The sequence below is a fragment of the Lycium ferocissimum genome, chromosome 2 (assembly GCF_029784015.1).
Source record: "Lycium ferocissimum isolate CSIRO_LF1 chromosome 2, AGI_CSIRO_Lferr_CH_V1, whole genome shotgun sequence".
Classification (NCBI taxonomy): domain Eukaryota; kingdom Viridiplantae; phylum Streptophyta; class Magnoliopsida; order Solanales; family Solanaceae; genus Lycium; species Lycium ferocissimum.
In genome coordinates this window covers 43,366,956-43,380,472 of record NC_081343.1, presented here as the reverse complement: position 1 = coordinate 43,380,472, position 13,517 = coordinate 43,366,956, and the positions used below count along the sequence as shown (strand labels likewise).

General features: G+C 33.6%; 2 protein-coding genes across 2 annotated transcripts; one reads left to right on the top strand and one right to left on the bottom strand.

The window, feature by feature from the left end:
- Positions 1-6,834: 6,834 nt before the first annotated feature.
- Positions 6,835-9,485, top strand: LOC132048084 (probable pectinesterase/pectinesterase inhibitor 46). The gene is made up of 2 exons (XM_059439021.1): positions 6,835-7,915; positions 8,543-9,485. Exons 1-2 carry the CDS (start codon positions 6,871-6,873, stop codon positions 9,220-9,222), a joined length of 1,725 nt encoding a protein of 574 aa, XP_059295004.1. The 5' UTR covers positions 6,835-6,870; the 3' UTR covers positions 9,223-9,485.
- A 512-nt stretch (positions 9,486-9,997) lies between these two features.
- On the bottom strand, positions 9,998-13,271 carry LOC132038546 (small ribosomal subunit protein uS19). The gene is made up of 3 exons (XM_059429201.1): positions 13,110-13,271; positions 11,749-11,806; positions 9,998-10,447 (listed from the first exon to the last, which is right to left on the bottom strand). The coding sequence occupies exons 1-3, from the start codon at positions 13,157-13,159 to the stop codon at positions 10,199-10,201; spliced, it is 357 nt and encodes a 118-aa protein (XP_059285184.1). The 5' UTR covers positions 13,160-13,271; the 3' UTR covers positions 9,998-10,198.
- Between the last annotated feature and the right edge of the window lie 246 nt (positions 13,272-13,517).

The window sequence follows — 13,517 nt, the reverse complement described above, 5'->3', positions numbered from 1 at the left end:
AACAATGTAACAAAGTAACTAATAAAATCTTATTTTTCTAAACAAACCATATCAAACTTCGTTAACATTTCTTCTTAATTAAAACAGGGATAAAATCTAGAAGTGATATTATAAATATATTTCAAGAGATAAAACCTCTTTAACTTTTCATTTAAAATTGTAAGATTTTTTGGTTAAGTTCTTACTTCAGTTTTGATTTATTACAGTATCTTTATGATTTGTTAAATATGGCGTAGTCTGAAAATTTCTTGTGCACCCACTCAATTTTCACTACACGTATTCATCGATCTTTTTTTTATATACTTCCTCAAAGATTGAATCCCTTGTTGAAATTTCTGGCTGCGCCACTGAATTCTCCCCCAAGGTGGCCAAGAAGTTGTTTGATGGAAACTGTATTTCTTATGCTGAATTGGCCTGTGAATTCACTGTCCTCTAGACAATAGCAAGTATAGGATCAATTATACAGACATTTGTGCCTATTGGATTTATTTTCTATTCAAAACTTAGCTTTTCTATTAGCTTTGGACACCACTTTGCTGAAGAATTGTACAGTATAGCCAATCTTGTGATACTCAGAAATAGATCTTACTCGTGTATTATTTGATGATGATGACAATTGTAGACAAAAGGGGCTGTTCCACTTGTTTAGACAGACACTGATAAACTTGATTTTCACATTTTAATTCTTGACAAATTACTTCACTAAATATGATATTACCAAATCAGTTGATACATATTTGATAAGGTTGAATAATAGGTAGCCCGAAGTCAATTTTCATTTAGACTTCTAAACTAAGTCTTTTATGTAGTTAATAATAGAGTATATTATCTGGTACCTACTTTGACACTTTCTCAAACTCGACAAGTCGTATTTGTTCGTTTTGTTAACACTAACTAGCAACTAATTGTTGTTATTGTTTTTTTTTTGGCTAAAATTGCTAAACTAATTTATTGGTCAAAGTCAAATGTTCTAAATTCTTTATTAAATATGCGTCACTTTCGGGTATATATGTTGGTATAATTCTGCCTTTTACGATTTCAATGGTTTGGGTTTCACCAATAAAAATGATGCTATGTCATTACAGTTGAGTTTTTCAATTGTAAATCTAAAACGGTTGACTTCATCTTATGTTAGAAAAAACTTCTACTAATTTTAAAATTTTGAATTCATCAAGTTATTGAAATTATGAAGTTCAATGAGATGTTTTATCTATCAAATTAACTTTGCGACCATTAATTTTTATGTTTTCTTCCACTAGCGCTATTATAAGTGATCGTATTAACTATTAATTAATACTCCCTTTTACTTTGTATTCAACTATCCATACTATAAAACTAGTATACTTGTCCGCGCTTCGCGCGGTCAAAAAATCTCATTAATTTATGAAATAATTTGTTAATAATAACCAAAATTTAAAATATTTTACTGACTAATTGATTTACAAAATAGATTATATTTCAAGTTTCAACTAATTTTATTCTTAACAGTTATCGTTATACTTTTCTCAACGAAAAATACAGTAGTAGATTTTTTTTCCCGTAGTAGGAGATTAGATATACCATCAAAAAGAAAAATAGATCCCTTAAATTAAGACCTTCTAATTATTATCTACATTATTTTTGTGTTGGAATAACAGGATTTTTCTACTTAAAGTATTTACATATATTCCACGAGTTAATTTACTTTAAAGTATTTCTTTATACCAAAGAAATGACAACTTTTTACTACATATATAAGTACAAAAACCATACATAGCAAAAATAAAGAAATACATGATCTTTTCTGTTGTTAAGTAAAATAAAGGTATATGCATAAACGGGGGCGGATCTACACACAAGTGAGGGTGTTCACCCGAACATTCTCGGCAAAAAATTATACTGTATATCTAAGATATTTTTGTATTTCTTATATACATATATAGCTTTGAAACACCCTTGACACAAAAGTAAGGGTTGGTTCAGTGGTTTTCAAACCCCCTCAATGAAATTTCTAGATCCGCCACTGTGCATAAATCTCTACACTTAGCTTAAAGCATTTCTTTCTACCAAAGAGGTGTCAGTTTATAAATATAGTTATGTAAACGAAATAATACTAATATGCTAATAAATAATTAAGCATAAATGTCATAGATTTAAATTAGAAAAATAAAAGTAAAGATAAAAGGGAAATAAGAACATCAAGCGTTTGTTAATTAGTCTCGAACATCTCCGTAAGCGCATCAACCTGAAACAAAAGCAAAGAAGATGAAATTTTTAAGAATTATAATCTCGTAAGAAATTCTTCTTCTTTTTTCTCTCCAAAGAATGAAATAAAATTGCTCCATGTTTCTTGTCTTTTGCAGAAGGATGGGATAAAGAGTAGATGTTTAGTCAAAAGTGTATTAAATCAGAATGAAGTATATGATCTTGTCTATCTCTTGTCTAGAATTTGCTTTGTCAAATTTATAGTAGTACCCAACGCACTGGAATGATCTAGCAGTCGGGAACTGGAAGAGGCCTAAGAGCGCCTACTACTACCCCACACTACACTTGACTTTGCATATTAGTGTCTGGCAGAGCTAAAACAAATGAAGAACAAAAACACATCGTTGTGGTTCCCAGCACAAAGAACAAAGGTATAAGAATAACATAATATATTTACAGGAAAGGTTACTTTATCAGTATTGACATCGAAATTGAGTTCTTAAATTTTGTTTTTTTTCTCAACTGCTCTAAACACACTCAAAAAGCAAGTTATGTCTACTGAAAACCACTCTGCAGGTTCATCTAGCAAATATGTAATATGTAATTAGTAAAAGACAAATGAAATTAGGTGAAAAGGAAGACAATAAACCAAAATACATAGGTAGAATAAAAATAATTTGAAGATTAGTCAATTATATTGCAGATGACATACCATAATGTAGTTATCATCTTGACATCCATTGTAATATGTATACCATGTACTACCACACCAGGGCACTAAAAACAACAGGAAAAGACATCAACTATTAGAAAATTATTTATTCTTACCTGATATAAATAACATAAAAGTTTTGGGATAATTAAAGGTTAAGCTTGGATTATATAAAGACTCTATTCTACAACCTAAAAGGCACGTATGGAACTTTTTATGACGCATTATTTTGATTAAATTGTTGCAGCTTTAATGACCCTTTTAATTACTAATTCAATTGTTGTAACCATCCGGCCATTTCATCAGTTGAATTGTAGCAACGTTACAATCATTATGTTGGACATGAAAAGTATATATGGACATTATGCAAATATTATTAAGAGTGAAATTGAAGAGGTGTAAGTTATAAGTAGTTACTCCTTGTAATAACATTAAATACACAAAGAATAAAATACTTAAAATATTAGATATTGTCATTTTATAATTAGAAGAAGGCCAAAAAAAGGAGAAAAAAGATAAATAAGAATGGTGGCCATAGAGAGGTGCCACATCACCTTATCTATGCCTAGCTTTATATTATATATAGATGTAATGACGATGTACTTAATATTCAATATCTAAAGATTTAAATTTTAAACAAATTAACAAGACTCTGATTGGATTCCTAAGATTTGGTAAGTACCTGATTCTATTTAAGTGAATAGTCACAAACAAATTGCTATGGGGAGTAGAAATTGTCTTGAAATTACTCTACATATAACTTAATTAATTAACGTGCATATTCTCAAGATCAATATCTTAACTCAATTAGTTTTTCTTTGTTTACCCATTAGATCTGGTCTTTAGATCTGGTCTTTTTTTTCTTTTTTCTTTTTTTTCTGCTTTTGATAATACTTCGTTAGGGTCGTACTATTTAGTTAGTCGTTTTCCAAATATTCATACGCGGTTGTAACTTGTAACTTGTAAGCATGCATCATCAATTGACCAGGAAAAAAAAAAAAAGCAATATTCCTATTTGACTCTCAAAATTTGGAACTTTTCAAGATGACCAATTTGTGCTAGTTATCAACGATTAATTTAAAAACTAACTGAAAGTCTAGAATGTTAATTTCATGATACAACTAGACTGTTGGGCCAACTTAATATTTTAGTAACATTCTTTGGACTTATTTGTGCTGTTTCATTTGTTTAGACAGACACTAATCTTTGGATTAAAACAAATTTTGTCGAGAATTATTCCTCAGTGATGAATCTCCATAGTTGTATGCATGCACTATTTTTGGAAAGGTTTAATAATTTTATACATCTATAGCTAAGTTTACATTCATTACCACAAATTAAAAAGATAGTGCGGGTGAGGTATTGTGCAGCTACTTGATTTAAATTGTTAGATATACACCATGGCTACAGCTATAGTTCCAATCGTAAAATAAGTTATTCTCTGAATTGAGAAACTTTTTATGATTGAAATTACCAGGTATATATATATGTGTGTGTGTGTGTAATGAGGAAGCTACATACGAAGAAATTTTCGATGATGATAAATCGACAATAAACAAATTAAAATGAAATATATTATAGGAGATACAAAAGGAATAATAATAATAAGTGCAAAAATATCGAGACAATAATCTCGCAGAATTTAATTTTAAAAAGGTTCACACAAGTGGTAGGTAGGATTTGATTCTCACAAATTCTTTCCATCAACTCTTTATCTGTAAAGGTATATATAGCGGATACTGTTAAGGAATGACATATTCTACAGTTAAGCCTCTTATAACAACATCGTTGGTCCTGAGATTTTTTTGCTGCTATAGCGAGTGGTTGCCATACACTTATAATAGCATTTGACATTTAAATTATATTTGATTGTTATAATTAAGCAAAAAAGATGTCAAATACTAGGTTTAATCACGCTTAAAGAAGAAAAATCTTTTAATGATGGAAATATAAATTCATATACCGTAATATTCTTTGTCATAAATAGTATTTTATTACAGTATCAAAATATTAGATCAAAATCTCTAGACCTATTATTGATAATCTTAGGGATTATATTTCTATACATAAAGATGGTTAATTACTATATTACAAAAAAAAAAAAAGATACTAGTTGTTAGGGAAGGGTAATTTTACAGAAAGCGTACTATTATAAAAATAGTTATTGTTATAGGTAATTTGTTATATATATAGAAGTAAAATATACCATAAAAATAGATTCCGAAGAAAAAAACTTGACTATTGTAGGGAGGTGTGTTTTTTATAAAGATGTTATAAAAAAATTCGACTGTAATTTAAGGGAGTTCATACTCCCTTTTATCCAAGGAACGGAAAAGCGAAAACTGGAAGACCTATATAGAAAAAGGAATTTTTTTTTATGATAAATGTGTTTTCACATCTTTTAAGAAAAGGGACAAAATTCAAACATAGCAAGAAAATCAGGTCAAAATCTAACAAAATTCTCACTATTCATTCTTTCCTCTCTCTTTTTCTTCTTTTTGTAGGCCAAAAAAATCAAAAAAAAAAAAAAAAAAAACAGAGACAAATATAATCACTACTAAAAAAATGGCAAAAATCGACGGACTGCGTCGGTTTTTCGGTGAAAACCGACGGAAAAACGACGCAAACGGTCCGTCCGTTTATGTTAAGTCGCTTTTCGAAAACCGACGGAAAACTCACGGACTCCGTCGGTTATGAAAATAAAATAATGAGATGTAGCAACTTGGAATCGAACCCGGGTACGTCCCGTGGCATTAAAGGGATCTACCATTAGACCACTCATATTCTTCGATCAAATACTGACTGACAGAGTCCGTCAGTTAGTTTTAGAAAATAGTATAAAAATTAATTATATTTTTCACGCATTTTTGCGCGAAAAATAACCGACGCAGTCCGTTGGTTTTCTTAAAACGGAATCCGTCGGTTTTTCCCAGTTTTTTTGTAGGGCTAATAAATCAAAAGAATCCTCTTGGATTTGGTCATATTTTGAGATGTAGTTGAAATAGGATCTGTTGCTAATATGGCAATCACACCACGGTATACAATAGAAAATGCCACTATATTTTCCTACAGTTTTCTAGCTTCAATTTGTTTAATAACAGGATCTTCTCCGTTGCAAAATATTGTACTTTTATACTTTAGAACTCGTTTGGGTTAGTCGATTAAAAGTAATTGATAAGCAACAAGCGCTGAAATTAATTTTGATCGATGACCAATTACATGTTTAAATAGAACTTAGAAATACTTAAATTGATAATAAGTCGTCGTTTGGTAAAAATGTGTTGATAGATACTTTTTCTATTAAAATAGCTGAAATATCCTAAAGTTATTTTTTAAAAAGAATATAAACTTTGAAAGTAAGTTTATATAATAATAATAATAAAAAAAAAGGGATGCATGATGAAAATAGAATATAGAGATGAAAAGTTAGGTAGAGTACTATTTCAGGAAAAGTATTTTGCAGATTTGCGAAAGATATTAGTGATGTAAAAATCATAAATGTTCTGATCAAATCGAAAGTGCTCATTATTATGGCTTACAAGTACTGGTCTTATAAACATTTTTGGTATTACCAAACGTGTAAATAAGCCAAAAATATAAACCTAGGCAAACACCCTCGTAGTCCTTTCCCTTACATTTACTTAAGCCATTTTAGTTAAACACCACCCCAACCCCCCAAGCCCACTCCGCCACCCCACCGAGTGAATAGTCTCCTTGCATATAGTCATATTATTAGTTTATTACCCCTTTAACATTTAATAGAACTGAACTGGTCCATAACCAAAAATAAAATAAGACATGACTAGCACCTTTGTTTTGATAGACTCTCCTCCATGTAACCCTAAGTCCCTAACTGTTATGCCTTGCACGTAAAACATAAAAACTCATCTTATATAAATCCTCCCATTTCCAATTCCCAACAAGGAAGAGCTAAAAAAACAAGATAAGGGAAAGAAAAAAGTACTCACCAAAAAATGGCCTTTCCTAATGAAAATGATCAAGAAAGTGTAGCTGCTCGCAAAAAAACAGTCAAGAGGATCAGTATTATTGCTATTTCCTCCGTAGTTTTTGTTGGTTGTATTGTGGCTGCTGTAGTTGGAATAACACTTGGCAAAAACAATGGAAAAAACAATGGCAGTGAATCAAAGTCTTTTTCCACAGCCATCAAAGCTGTTTGTGACATAACATTGTACCCTCAATCATGTTACAACAGCCTTGGCCCTCTAGCCACATCAGACAACCTTAAACCTCAAGATATTTACAAATTATCCGTCCAAGTTGCTGTCAACGAGTTGTCTAGAGCATCGGATGAGTTCTTCAATTTACCAGAGTTGAAGAACATTTCCGATCCTATGACTGTGAAGGCCTTACAAAGTTGTCATGACCTTCTCTCACTTGCACTAGATAGTCTGAATGAATCACTTTCGATCCCCAAAAAGTCGTTGTCTGACGCGTTTTCTGATCTCAAGACGAGTCTGAGTGCAGCTGGAACTTACCAGCAAACATGCATCGATGGTTTTGGAAATATAACTTATGCTTTTGCTAGTATTGCTTCACATAACCTTAAGAATTCAGGGGAGTATACCAGTAACAGCTTAGCTATCATTGATAATATTGATCAATCGATTCAGAATTCAATGGACTCAATTAATTCATTGGGTGGAATTGGAAGAAGGCGTCTTTTGACGAATCTTGATGGAGATTTTCCAAGCTGGATGGGTTCAAAAGATAGGAAATTGCTTCAATCTTCAAAGGGGAATACTTTGAAGGTTGATGTTGTGGTAGCTAAAGATGGCACTGGGCATTTTAGGAGTATTGGTGAGGCTCTTGAGGTTGTGCCTGAGAAGAGTAAAAAGAGGTTTGTGATATATGTGAAGAAGGGTGTTTATGTTGAGAATGTTAGGGTTGAGAAGAAGAAATGGAATGTTATGATGATTGGTGATGGCATGGATGCTACCATTGTTTCTGGCTCTCTCAACTTTATAGATGGCACTCCCACATTCCAAACTGCAACTTTTGGTAAGTCTAATTGGTTCAAATTTTGCATGAAGATATATAAAGTCATATAGTTCCAAAGAGTTTTTTAATTCTAAGCTGCATGCATGTAGCTTTTTTCGATAGAGTTTAACTTATATACATCAATAGGGCCCCAGCTTCATTTTCTGAATTTTTACCCTACAGAGGTTTTGAATCTTGTCAAGAGAAGTCATCACTACCCGCCATCCCCTACTTTTTTTCCGTTATTCATCTTTTTATATTTTGTTTTTTTCCTTCCCTAGTCATAAATCTCGGCTAAATTCTAAAGTTAATCCTAAAGTAAATTTTGAACTACCTTCAACACTACCTAAGTATCCTCTTATGTCAAAGGGATTGAAAAGTACATATATATACAAAAAGAATTGTCTTTGCGTTGTTTGTGCAATACTATTCTCCAATGAAGGGGATTCAATTGGCTCAATCCGCCATTGGACTTTAAGATATATATCGATCTATATCTATAGTTGTTTTCGCGCGCACACATATATTATTTGACCCTGAATCATGGTTAGATCTTCCACTGCCGGTAGGGTAAACAAGGATTATATCCTTGAATTTGTGAAGCTAATTCCTAATTCTGATTCTTCTTCCATTTTTCTTCCCACGCAGCTGTGTTTGGCCAGGGATTTATCGCTCGTGATATGGGATTCCGCAACACAGCAGGTGCAGCCAAGCATCAAGCAGTGGCCCTAATGTCAACAGCTGATCTCTCTGTATTTTACCGATGCAAATTTGACGCGTACCAAGACACACTCTACCTACACTCCAACCGCCAATTCTACAGAGAATGCGCTATCTATGGCACAGTAGACTTCATATTTGGTAACTCAGCAGTTGTTTTCCAGAACTGCCTTATACTTCCTAGGAAACCAATGCCTGGCCAGCAGATCACCATCACAGCTCAAGGCAAAATCGACCCTAATCAAAACACTGGCCTGGTTTTTCAGAATTGCACTGTTTGGCCCTCAGCTAACCTTACTGGAGTCAATACTTTCTTGGGTAGGCCATGGAAGAACTATTCCACCACCGTTTTTATGCATACAACAATGGCTAGCTTTATTGATCCTAAAGGATGGTTGCCTTGGGTGGGTACTACAGCACCAGATACTATTTTCTATGCTGAGTACAAAAACTTTGGCCCTGGGGCTGTGACCAAAAATAGAGTCACCTGGAAGGGATTGAAATTGAATATTACTAGTAAAGAAGCTAACAAGTTTTCTGTTAAGCAGTTTGTTCAGGGTGACAAATGGCTCCCATCAACTGGAGTCACCTTCAAGAAGGATATCTGAGTCAGATGAAACTACGATGGAGTCTTCATTTTTTTTTTTTTTCTTTTCTCCTACAAGGTTTATTTTTCTGTTACACTTTCTTTGTATTGAGGGGAGTTGGGGGTTGGTTTTAGTTTTTGGGGTTCAAAGAGCCCAAGAATACGTTACACACGCTCAAGGGGTTAGAAGCCCCTAAATGCTTTGTCTAATTTCTCTAAATGTCGGTCTATAAGCCTACTCAAATTTTCAGCAAAAATAACAGGATTTGTTTTTCTTTTGCTGGACTTTCTGTTTAGTTATACGAATTCTTTTTAAATTATTCTGTTAACAAGTAATTATGTACAAGAGCAATTTCTTTTCAAGCGTATTCATTGGACTTCAAATAGCAAATTATTACCTCAAGTACAAAGGAAAAATATATCAAGATAGAAAGATTTATGTCCAAACTCTACATTGAAATTGATTTTTTTAAAATATTGCGTAAGGAGGGAAAAGTGGCTTAGAAACATTACTGCCAAATTGTGATTTGAGCGCTGGAATCATACTAAACACATTCAACCAGAAATATATCAAGTGAATATCAAAGGTCAAGACGAGATCTGAGTTTTACCAACTTAAAGGCTTTAGATTATACTGAATGACAGATAGCATACCACCTAAGTGAGTTATTCAGGTGTGTTGTCATTTAATTTATGGGGTTTGATATATGATTTGCAATCTAAACCTAATTTATTGATTTACCAAAAAACAAAAGATAAAAAACACAAGTTGACTGACAGGGGCAAAGATACGTGAGTAGGATCTAAACAGACGTCAAAATTCAATGACAAAGTATATAACTAAACACATTAAAAATCAAAATGGAACAAAGCTCTAGATAAGCACAATAACTGAAATGTTGCAATGTCTCAAACTAATCACCATGAGCATCCTCAAAATTGCAATAAAAACGAAGTACTAGTATTACTAGAAGCCATAAAGACAAGCTCTGCCTGAATCACTTCAATGGAATAAACCTTGAAGAGTGAGTAGCACCAATACCGGGCCTACCGTGCTTGACAGGCTTGTATGAGATGCTGAACTCAGCTAAGTAGTGACTGATCATCTCTGGCTTGACCTCAATTTGATTGAAAGTTTTTCCATTGTAGATTCCAATAACGCTTCCAATCATCTCAGGCACAATAATCATGTTCCTCAAATGTGTTCTAACAACCTCTGGCTTCTCACCTGGTGGAGCCTCACGTTTCTGCATGAGTATATATCAAATGTATCAATAAAAAGACAAGGACCCAATTACCGATTTAGTAGAGTTAAATGTATGGGGGAAGATCCCAATGTTACAGCGAAGCCAAACTTGCAAAGCATGAAACACTGAATGCAAGCATTAAATCCTGTTTCATCATGTAGGAAGAGGTGGTTGCACGAGGAAAGTGACTTTCTGATGGACTTTGGACATCAGAAGCCCGTTCCTCCTCCCCCAAACAACTATTAATATGTAAAATTAGTAAAGATCCAAATTTTACAGCGAAGCCAAACTTGCAAAGCATGAAACACTGAGTGCAAGCATTAAATCCTGTTTCATTCTGTAGGGAGAGGTGGTTACATGGGGAAAGTGACTTTCAGATGAATAGGAATTTGGACATCAGAAGCCCTTTCCTCCTTCCCAAACAACTATTGACAGGTAAAATTTTCCCAGTCTAGATACCTAGTTCAAGTCAATTTATTTGTGTCTTGTCAAGAAAAGATAACACAGCAACTGTGGAAGAGTGAAATATAGGGCATTTCCCGTCACTTTAGCAGCTAAAATTGAGGCAGCAAAGTGGCCATGGAGCACCCAAACCATTATTGTGCGCCTACGCACATTGTGCGCCACAAATATAAACCTTGCTCGTGGAATACCACGCCACCTCTTAATTAACGAGGGAAGCGCTCGGCCTTAGGCGCCTACATTCTAAACCTCTCAATATGTTATGCAAAAAAAAAAAAAAAAATTTAATTCGTTATGCTAATATTTTTTCATCTTGTAGCTCAAACAAATATTCAAGCTTTGTCCAAGTCTCCAGGATGACTTGCTGAAGCCGGCAAAATTTGGAAGATGAAATATTATACAATTCAGCCACTGGAACGGCAAATAGGTGATCATAGATAATCAACAAAGACACAGCTAATCTAGCTTATCCATGATCAATTATAAAGGGCTGCAACCATCAACTTGGAGAAAAAGCAATAATGAGTACCCAGTACAGCTTCACATTTCAGTTGTCTTTTATAACTCAAGAGCTAAATTCTCTATGGCATTAAGTACAACGCATTCACACTAATACAATTTTCTCCAAATTAAATAGATTGGACCTGGCTGTTACTGAGGTCATGAAATACAAAGGCATATCATTCAAACTAAAATTTTCATTTTTGTATGCATCGAGCTCCAAACAGTCCCTAATATAACAATTTCTAGTTATTCTTTATTATAAAAATAGTTGATATTAAGCACAAAATAAATAATTCAAAATTCAAAGAGAAGCTAAATGGTAAAAGTGTCCGTACCGCCTTGCGCAGCTTCTTGATCAAAGCCATGGGCTTCCTCTTCAAACCCCTCTGGAACCTAAAACAATTACAAATCAAGCTGAGTCCTTTCCACCCAACACAGAAACAACTGTCCATATTAAAATGTAACATTATACAACAACAACAGCAGCAGCAACAACATACCCAGTTTAGTGTACACAGACCTTACCTCTACCTTGGGAGGTAGAGTAAATGTAAACTTATACACGAAAAAATTTATGTCCAATCACTACATCTGCAGGTGGCCTTTGAGTCGGTTACATTTTGTTTATTACCAGTTTGTTTCAAAGTATATAGCTATTTGAAGGGTAAAAATGTTGATTCTTTGACTACATTATGCAAGTACTCCATAAAGTAAATTTCTTGTGCTCTGATTTCTGCTACTATCTGTTATCTGTGTCACTTTGATTTCTGCTATTTCCTGTACTTTGATTATCATATTTTATCTGTGTAGCTTTCGTTATTTGCATTTCCACATCGCTTTGAATTTCTTAGCCTTATCTGACCTCTTTTATGCTTTTATTGAGCCGAGGGTCTTTCGGAAACAGCCGTCCTACCTTGGTAGGAGTAAGGTGTACGTACACTCTACCCTCCGCAGACCCCACGTTGTGGGATTTCACTGGGTGGTTGTTGTTGTTGTAATGTTATTGTACTTATATAGTACTCCCTTCATTCCAAAATAAGGAATTTTTGGGGTGTGGTAAAACCGTAAAAGTCAACTAGAGACATTAATCAAAGGGTAATTTGTAAAAATAAACTTTAGCTTCTTCCCAAACTTTTCTTTGAAAAAATACTCTATTTAATGCTATACTCCTAGGAAATGTAAAATCTTTGAACTTTGGAAATTCATTCATTTTGGACCAAAAAATAAAAGTGCCACAAATTCAATTATATTTGGAATGGAGGGAGTAAAAAATAGAAATATTCTTGCTTCAAAAAATTAACAAAATCAGTGTTCAAATTCACATTTATTTATTTATTTTTATCTTTTTTGAAAAGGTGACCAGCCATTCTTTTTTGGGGTGAATAAGCTGTATCATCAATAGCAAGATCTATTTTTTTTTCCTGTTTATCAGTCCTACTTACAAGTTGTACCATTAACCAGCACATTTAACCCTATACTTAGGCTCGTGCACAAATTTAGTTACACTTAAACACAAGGTCATACAAAGCAAATCAATAACAATTCAACAACATACATTTGCACATAAAAAGGGTAACTTTTTGCCTTAAAAACACAAGTGCCGCTAAAAAGCGCCAATCCAAACAGGGACATTTACAGAAGCTAATACAGAGCAAATCAACAACATAGATTTACATAAATTGAAGGTTAGATATACCTTCTACGAGGGCGAGCAGGGAAGAGCTTGACAAGCTCATCGGTAGACATGTCGAGCAGAGCATCAAGATCAACTCCTCTGTAACTGAACTTCTTGAACGTTCTCTTCCTTGGTTGCTGTCCAGCAACATCAGCTTCAACTTCCGCCTATTAAAAATAACACACACATCAAATAACTGTTAACTATATATATCAGAAACATTGAAGCATAAAGGTTAGACATTTTGAGCGAAATATTATTACCATGGATTGGTATGCTAAGTGACTGCGGCTAGGGTTTTGGGAAGAAGATGAAAGGTGGGTTACTGAGAAGTGAGAAGGATATATAAGGAAGAGTGTAGATGTAGGGTTGGTGTGATTTTGATGGGCTGGGTTGAGAAATGGGCCTCATTTGTAACCTCTTTATGGG

Bases quoted from the DNA above. Each gene is read 5' to 3' on its own strand.
- LOC132048084 (XM_059439021.1), top strand. From the start codon at position 6,871: ATGGCCTTTCCTAATGAAAATGATCAAGAAAGTGTAGCTGCTCGCAAA. The intron at 7,916-8,542 runs GTAAGTCTAATT...CTTCCCACGCAG, and splicing joins ATTCCAAACTGCAACTTTTG to CTGTGTTTGGCCAGGGATTT.
- LOC132038546 (XM_059429201.1), bottom strand. From the start codon at position 13,159: ATGTCTACCGATGAGCTTGTCAAGCTCTTCCCTGCTCGCCCTCGTAGA. The intron at 11,807-13,109 runs GTATATCTAACC...TAATTGTTTTAG, and splicing joins CCTGCTCGCCCTCGTAGAAG to GTTCCAGAGGGGTTTGAAGA. The intron at 10,448-11,748 runs GTACGGACACTT...ATACTCATGCAG, and splicing joins TCAAGAAGCTGCGCAAGGCG to AAACGTGAGGCTCCACCAGG.